Here is an 8,316-nt window from a genome sequence, read left to right on the forward strand (position 1 = left end):
CGATCAGTCGATGACGAATCTCTCCAGAAATCAGTCATCGTGCTTATCTGGTTTCTTTTTTGTGCTGTGTGAACCGGAGATTTCTGACTCATTTAAAGTTTCGAGAGATTTTGGCGGCACTTTGGGCCTTGGGCGATCTCGGAATAACTTTTAATAATCTTTGACTCATAAATTTAAACCTGTTACTACCTGTCACGAGTTGCCATTCATGTCATTTATTTCATTTATTCGTTAATTACATACAGATATCACACCATCACTTCTTGGTTCGCCTTTTCTTACCAGAACTCATCTTTTCACTAGCATCATTCATCCGTTTACCCAACTTTAATGTTTTTATAGTCTTACGATTACTATTATCAACTGGATAAAACTCACCCAATGTGGATTGTGTTCCTTCTCTCTTCTTCTTATTTAAATCTTTTATCAATGGCACTAGAACTTGATCAACTTTATCTTGACTCCATCCAACACTTGACATTAAAAATGTACGAATTCTATCAAGATCTGGTGTACCCCATACAAATTCAGTTTTATCTTTATCCACTTCAGCTTGTAAATATGCTTGATCAATTCTTTTATCTGGGAATGTATTATCTAATAATATATTATTCTTAATTAATTTTTTCCTTAAATTTTTTAAAAAACTTTCTTCATTTTGTTGTTTACCAATATCAAATTGTGTTTCAACAAACCAATTACGGAAATTTGTTAAATCTCCAAAATGTGATAAAATCTCCATAGCATTAACTGGTCCAATACCCTTTAAACCTTCTGTATAATCACTTCCTAATAACTGTGCAATTTCAATCAATTTTTGTCTTGTTAAACCTAATTCCCTTTCAATATCTTGTGAACTATAAAATTCAACATAATGCTTTTCATGAAACATATTTTTATAAACTTTACCACCTCCAAAAAGGAAAACATCACTATCATCTGTAATTATACCATCAACTAAATTTAATTGAAGTAATTCTGCACATTGTGCTTCTGCTTCCATTGGTGCTGTTATATAAGGTATACCAAACCTTGCTAATAATTCTTGAACTTCTTTAATCATTGTCACTGTAACTTCATCTGAATCTCTTAAATCTCTTTTTTGTTGATCTCTTAATGATTTTTCATTATCAAAAAAATTATTTAATATATGAGGATTTAAATCTTTTTGAAATTCTTCATGTTCTTTCTCCTCTTTAGCAAGTTGTTCCATTAATTGTTCTTCTTCGTCTTCTTCAAAATCATAATCAACAACTGCTGGTGTTGCTTCACTATTATCTAAATTAATAGGTTCAACATCATCAATTTCATCATTAATCTCTTCAACTTTGTCATTTTCTTCAACTGTTGTATTTGTATCTTTTGATTCAGTTACTTTGGATGGTAAATTTGGAGGTGGTATAACTTCAACTATATCATCATTATCATTATTAATATCCTCTTTATCTTTTGATTCAATATAATTTTTTGCTTCACTCCATGAAACTATACCATCTGGTTTATCTTGTATATCTCTTTGAGATTTTAATTTCTCAAGATTCTTAAAAGGATTATCAAATGTACTATTAAACCATGATGGTACTGATGGGATTGATTTTTTTTTAGTTTCTTCTTCACTTTTTTGTTCATCTGAATTTTGCTTCTCTATTGATTTCTCAGTGGAAGTTTTTCTTGAAATTGGTTCAACCTCTTTAGGTTTATTAATTACACTTGAAGTTTTACCAAATGTTGGTAATCCTTTGAATAAAGTTTCCTTTTGTGGTGATTTAGGTTTTTCAACAACGTGATTTTCTTCAACTTGAAAAGGTACATCTTCAAAATCTTCATCAAATTCATCATCATCTTCTAATGCTTTACCTGATTTTTTATCTAATGAATCTGGTGATTTAACATTTGAATTATCATCACCTAATAATTGATGTTCCATTTCTTTTTCCTTTGCCAATTCCTTTTTAGAACGTTGAATTGCTTCAATCAATTCAATCTCTTCAATTTGTCTTAAAGCTTCTTCACCACTATTATATCCATCATCGTCATTATCTAAATCTTCTTGAGTTATGTTTGAATGTTTATTCTTTTGCTGTGGTGTGTAAGCCATAAATGATCTAACACCGGATGAATCTTCACCTAAAACAGTTTCTGCTGGTGGTAATGGTAATGAAGCCATTGCATGACTAACACGTTCTTCCTTTTGTTTAGCCTCAACGTCAACATCTTCCCAATCAATATCATCATCTTCATCATCATCACCTATATGACCAAACCCACCATTTTCTTGTCTTTTCATTAATTTACGATCTTCTTTTTCAAGATCAACAGGATTTGAATAGCTTGTACCTGAATCATTATCAAGACTTAAAGCCCAACCACCTTCAGTTTTATGTATTTTATATTCTTTATCCTTTTCACCTGCAATTCTTTGAGTTTTTTGATCAGAATCATCCATACCTGTTATATTCATTAATCTTTGAGTGAAAAAATTTCTTTTTTGAACCATTTGAATTTGAAATTTCGAAAAATCTAAACTATTAGGGAAAATATTTTCTAATTGTTCTTTTGAATAACCCATTCTTAATCTTGATCTTAATCTTAATTGTGAGAGTACCATATATTGAGTTGTTAATGGTAATTCTTGAAATTCATTTGATGCAGGATCTATTGTATTTAAATCTATACCTTCTAATTCATCTAAATGTTCAGACATATCTTTAAATTTTTCAGTTGATACTCTTTGATCATTTTTATCATATTCAAATCCTTTAATCTTGGGTAAATCATATTCATCTGTTCCTTTAAATTTTGGTTGTTCTTGTTCTTGATTAATTGAACCACCATTTGGCTTATTAAAATCTTCAAAATATTTATAATCTATATCATCCTGATTTTCTTCAATTTTTTCCTCAACATTTTGTTTTTGTTTCTTTGATGGAGATTCTTGATTTTTTTGTAATTGAATAGCTAATAATTTTTGTGCAGTTTTAGTAGCATCATCTCTTTTCCCTTGTCTTCGTTCTTTTCTTTTATTAATAGTTTCTCTTTTCAATACAGGAGCACCACCATCGAAGACAAAAACTGGCATGATTCCAAAATATAATAATTTACATATTCTTCTGAAAAAACCAACAATATGTGAACTTGTTAAAGAATTACCACTTTTATCTCTAACAGCTTTTAAGAATTGATAAATCCAAATTGAAGCATCAACAGCCATCCTTTTCCTACTTAGAGACTCAAGCCTCACAGCTCTAGAAGTGGGTTCCAATATCCCCCATAATGAATGAACACCCATGGCAAATTAACCTCTTTATCTTTAAATCTATTAAACTAAAACCCATCAGTACAAAAGCGCAAGTTGCCTTTAAATGAATTGTTCAGATATTACTTAATCTCATCGGCTGGTTAGCGCAGCATCAGAAGTTTAAAAAGATATAATTTTGACGCGTAATTAAATTATACCCATGAAATAAATATCAATTAACCGTGTATTTCCACAAGAATAACGTGTTGTTGAAAGTTATCGCTCGAGGAAATAATGTCTTTGAACTCTGCAAGGATCATACTGTTCCCAGAATCTACACAAGATTCTCTAAAAATTGTTAATTTACCACATCCAAGAACTAATCAAGAATATCATTATGCTCTTGTGAATAATGAAGAACTTTATGAATTAACAGAATTTGATAACGATAATCCACATAGTAAAACAAATCATTTGAGATCACTCACGAAAACGGATGGGAAACCAGTAAGATCTCTTTTATTAGAAAATGTCAATGATGAATCTGATGGTTTGGTTTTAGAAGAATCAAATATTATTATAAGTACAAAATTTAATTTTACTTATATTTTAATTACATATTTCATTTTACAATTAGAACAGGGGAAAGAATTTAGAAGATATCAATCTCTGGAAGATATAACTGATGTTTTGGAGGAATCAATTCCAATAATACTTCAATTACCAGGATCATTATTAAATACATCATTAGAAAATATTTGTGATTCAATTAATGAAAATGATGAAAAATTTTATAAATTCTCTGAAGAAAAGACAATAAATTATTTGAAAACCAAATCAGAATTAATATCTCAAAATTTCCCTAAAAGTATTGAATCAACAATTGTTAGTCCTTTATTATATCCTGCAAATATTGATGAAAAAATTCCAGAAGATATTAAAAAATTAGCATTAATAAAATATTCAATTCATTTAATTTCATCATATTTACACCCTAAAACAGAATCAAGATTAAATTCATCATATAATTTTGAATCAGTCAATGAATATATTACCAAAATTCAAAAAGAAAAATTACAGAAAAAAGCAGCAGAAGATCAAATTCAAAATTTAAATCAAATTAATGCACAAAATAAAAGATCAATTGGTGTTCAAGATAACAAAAATCGTAAAAAACCTACACCTGCTAAAAAAATTCCTTCAAAAGTTATTAAGGGTCCATTAGATGGATTTTTTGGTAAAAAAAAATAATTAATGAAAGAAGAAAGGAAAAAGAAAGAATTAATGTTGATTATGATATCTGTACTGTATAGAATTTAGATAAAAGTTGTTATTTTATTGTTTTGTTTTATTTTATTTAGATCGTATATACATGATATTTTAAATATTAAAATTTAAATAGTCAAACATTATTTTTTTCCAATATCTTCAATTTTTGGAGCTTCAACATTATTATTTCCCAAATTTTTATTAACTTGATTATAAATTCCTAATCCACTTGAAATCATTGAACCTAAATCATTTAACCCAGCTGGAACAATAACTGTATTTGATTCTTTAGCAAGTTTACCAAATGCTTCAACATAATGTTCAGCAACTTGTAATGAAACAGCATCTTTACCACCTGGAGTTTCTTTAATGGCTTTGGCAACTTCTTGAATACCTTTAGCAGTAGCTTTAGCTTTTAATAAAATAGCTTCAGCTTCACCAGCAGCTTCATTAATATTTTTAGCTTTTGTAGCTTCAGATTCTAAAACTTTTGATTGTTTTTCACCTTCAGCAATATTTATTTTGGATTGTCTATGACCTTCAGAATCTAAAATTTCAGCTCTTTTAGATCTTTCAGCAGAAACTTGTCTATGCATAGCATCTAAAACATTTTGTGGAGGATGAATATCTTTAATTTCATAACGTAAACAAGTTAGCCCCCAATCACTGGCAGCTTCATTCAAAGCAGTTGTAATGTTATGATTTAATGATTGTCTTTCCCTTAGGACATGATCTAAAGTTAATTGACCAATTTCAGATCTCATTGTTGTTTGAGCTAATTGAGAAATGGCATATTCTGCATCTTCAACGCCATATGAAGCTTTATAAGCATCAACAACTTTGATATATAAGACACCATCCATTTCTAAAGTGACATTATCAGATGTGATGGCATTTTGAGTTGGTATTTCAATAGCAGCTTCTTTTAAAGATTGAACATATTGGATTTTATCTAAGAATGGGAACAAAATGGCTAAACCAGGATCAAGAATTCTATGGAATTTACCCATACGTTCCACAACCCAAGCAGTTTGTTGTGGAACAAATCTAATCACGGTATTTGCAGGTAATTGATCTTGTTGAAAGAAAGTTAATGGCCCATTATTGCTGCTTAAACTAGCTGTGAAATTCTTTGTAGGTTGTACAATGCGTGCACTGTTCAATACACTTCTGCGTGTTAATATCTTAGAGCTGAGCATTCTCTGTGAACAAATAAACTACCAAAACTGAATTTTAAATTAAATGAATTGAATTGAATTTTGCCGTCATTATCATTTTTGGTTGAAATTTAAAAGTCAATTGTTAAGATTTAAAGTGGTGTTCGGATGCGCGCTTACCTTTTAAAAAAAATTATTATAAACAAGTTTTAAAATCCACTATCAATTTACAAAATATTAATATCAAAGTAATTCACAGAGGACTAGAATTGAAAGATGGCCAAGGGAATCGAAGTGTCCAACAACGAGAAAGAGTTTCTATTTGAAGCATTGAAACAAGGAATAAGGCTTGACGGGAGAAAAACAGATCAGTTTAGAGATGTTGAAATCACTTTAGGTGATGAGTATGGTTATGTTGATGTTAAATTAGGTAAAACTAGAGTTGTTGCTCGTATATCGGCTGAAATAGTGACACCATATGAAGACAGGGCTTTTGAAGGTTTATTTCAAGTCTCTACCGAGATTAGTCCAATGGCTTCTGCAATGTTTGAAAATGGAAGACAATCTGATGATGAATTATTGATTACAAGAACTGTTGAGAAAGCTGTTAGAAGATCTGGTGCTTTGGATTTAGAATCATTATGTATAATAGCAGGATCTAAATGTTGGTCAATCAGAGCAGATGTTCATTTCTTAGATTGTGATGGTGGATTTATTGATGCTAGTTGTATTGCTGTAATGGCTGGTTTACAACATTTCAGAAAAAATGATATAACAGTTTCTGGTGAACAAATCATTGTACACCCCGTGGAAGAAAGAGCACCAGTAGAACTTTCCATATTACATGTTCCAATTTGTGTTACATTTGCATTTTATAATCCAACAAATGTGGAGGAAAATATAAAAGGTGATTCAAATAATGAAATTTCAGTTGTTGATGCCACATTACAAGAAGAATTATCACAAGATGGTACATTAACAGTAACAATCAATAAAAATAGAGAAATTTGTCAAATTACAAAAGCTGGTGGTCTACCAATGGATGCTTTAACATTAATGGATTGTAGTCGAAAAGCTTATACAATTGCAGAAAAAATTACAAATCAAATAAAGAATTTATTAGAAAAAGATTTTAAAAAACGTAATGAGGGTATACAATTTAGAGAATTAAAATCAAACAATGATAGATGAATGGTTAGTTATGATTGAAATAAATGAAATAATTAATATCAATTTACTGTATTGGTTGTTACCCGCGAATGTTATTACTATATAACTTTAACTCATTTTACTTACATTTATCGTATGGAATTACCATTACTCACTGATTCATCCTTAAAATTTAAACCAGTTATCCTACGGAATACTAAATAACCCACAAACCACTAAACAAGTCTCTTATTAAAACATAATGGAGAATGAGAAGAAAAGATCTATTGAGAGTGATTCCAATGCAGAGGATTTAAATCAAAATGATATAAATAATAACACAAAGAAATCCAAGAAATCTACTGATGATCAACATCAGACTCAGTTAAAGTTTAATTCAAATCATTATCTAGATGATATTTTCGACTTACGAACTAGAATGAAAACAAAAGATTTTGAAGTTTTGGTAAAATTTACCGATGCAAGTAGTTTCAAGTTATTTTGCTCTTCTAAAGAAGTATTAGAAATAATGGATATGAGAGATCAATATCAAAATTATGAATTATCTGATCAAGTTTTTTGTAAAATTTATGACATAGATTTATTAAAATTATTATTCAGAAATAAATCAAGAAGATATATTGCAGAGGAGTTTGATCAAGTTCATTTCAATATCATGGAATCATTAGAAGAAGTTAAAAATATTAAATTCTGGATTGATTATAATATGAAAAGGTTTTTGTTTAAAGAGCATATTGCCTTGAAAAGAATTGAAAGTTGGAATTCCATGAATGATGAATCAAACCAAATAAATACTGCCAAATTATTACAATATGGTTGGGCTGATGATTTTACAATGGGAGACGATAAATATTCATTATTTGGACCTTTTTTAATATTTGAAAAGATTGATTTCATTAATGATAATGAAATTTCATCTTCCAAACGTCGTGAAGAAAGTTTTAGAAAACAAGCTAAGTTATTAAAGAGATCTGGTATATCACATGGATCTTTGCATAAATATAATTATTGCTTTAATCAAGATGATGAATGTTTTATCATTGATTTTGGTAATTCTACTGTTGATGATGATTCAATTTTAGATGATATTTTTGATAAGAAGGATATTTGGCCAGAATAAGATTAAGATTAAACTCATAATAGTTAGAGCTTGTTTTGTTTTTAGCTAAAACTTTTATATGCCTCATTAGCTGAAATATAATATTAATATTATATATATAAATGAAATCAAAGATTTCAGTTGCTCGCTTCGCTCACAAAGTAGGGTATAGGTTTGATTCTTAATCCTAATGGTGGTAAAAATGATCGCGGTTTCTCAGCTTCTCAGCAAATAAGGTCATAGTCATAGATGTAGAGGGAAAATAATTAATTAGTTATACAATAGTACAAAACAATAACTTCTATTCATATCAAAATTCTTGTAATATTTATTCAAATATCAGTGTCATGATGTACTAATTTATCAATACTTACCAATTTACC

General features: G+C 29.1%; 5 protein-coding genes across 5 annotated transcripts; 3 read left to right on the forward strand and 2 right to left on the reverse strand.

Moving 5' to 3' along the window:
* Nucleotides 1-256: 256 nt before the first annotated feature.
* On the reverse strand, nt 257-3,289 carry RAD2 (ssDNA endodeoxyribonuclease RAD2; the record flags this gene model as incomplete). The annotated part of the gene is made up of 1 exon (XM_011275788.1): nt 257-3,289. The coding sequence occupies one exon, from the start codon at nt 3,287-3,289 to the stop codon at nt 257-259; it is 3,033 nt and encodes a 1,010-aa protein (XP_011274090.1).
* Nucleotides 3,290-3,532: 243 nt separating this feature from the next.
* On the forward strand, nt 3,533-4,489 carry RNH202 (Rnh202p; the record flags this gene model as incomplete). Its single annotated transcript, XM_011275789.1, has 1 exon — nt 3,533-4,489. The coding sequence occupies one exon, from the start codon at nt 3,533-3,535 to the stop codon at nt 4,487-4,489; it is 957 nt and encodes a 318-aa protein (XP_011274091.1).
* A 158-nt stretch (nt 4,490-4,647) lies between these two features.
* Nucleotides 4,648-5,706, reverse strand: BN7_3617 (SPFH domain-containing protein; the record flags this gene model as incomplete). Its single annotated transcript, XM_011275790.1, has 1 exon — nt 4,648-5,706. One exon carries the CDS (start codon nt 5,704-5,706, stop codon nt 4,648-4,650), a length of 1,059 nt encoding a protein of 352 aa, XP_011274092.1.
* Nucleotides 5,707-5,940: 234 nt separating this feature from the next.
* On the forward strand, nt 5,941-6,855 carry RRP45 (exosome non-catalytic core subunit RRP45; the record flags this gene model as incomplete). The annotated part of the gene is made up of 1 exon (XM_011275791.1): nt 5,941-6,855. The coding sequence occupies one exon, from the start codon at nt 5,941-5,943 to the stop codon at nt 6,853-6,855; it is 915 nt and encodes a 304-aa protein (XP_011274093.1).
* Nucleotides 6,856-7,075: 220 nt separating this feature from the next.
* On the forward strand, nt 7,076-7,954 carry BN7_3619 (uncharacterized protein; the record flags this gene model as incomplete). Its single annotated transcript, XM_011275792.1, has 1 exon — nt 7,076-7,954. One exon carries the CDS (start codon nt 7,076-7,078, stop codon nt 7,952-7,954), a length of 879 nt encoding a protein of 292 aa, XP_011274094.1.
* Between the last annotated feature and the right edge of the window lie 362 nt (nt 7,955-8,316).

Source organism: Wickerhamomyces ciferrii, contig 00104 (assembly GCF_000313485.1).
Source record: "Wickerhamomyces ciferrii WGS project CAIF00000000 data, strain NRRL Y-1031 F-60-10, contig 00104, whole genome shotgun sequence".
NCBI classification, from domain to species: domain Eukaryota; kingdom Fungi; phylum Ascomycota; class Saccharomycetes; order Phaffomycetales; family Wickerhamomycetaceae; genus Hansenula; species Hansenula ciferrii.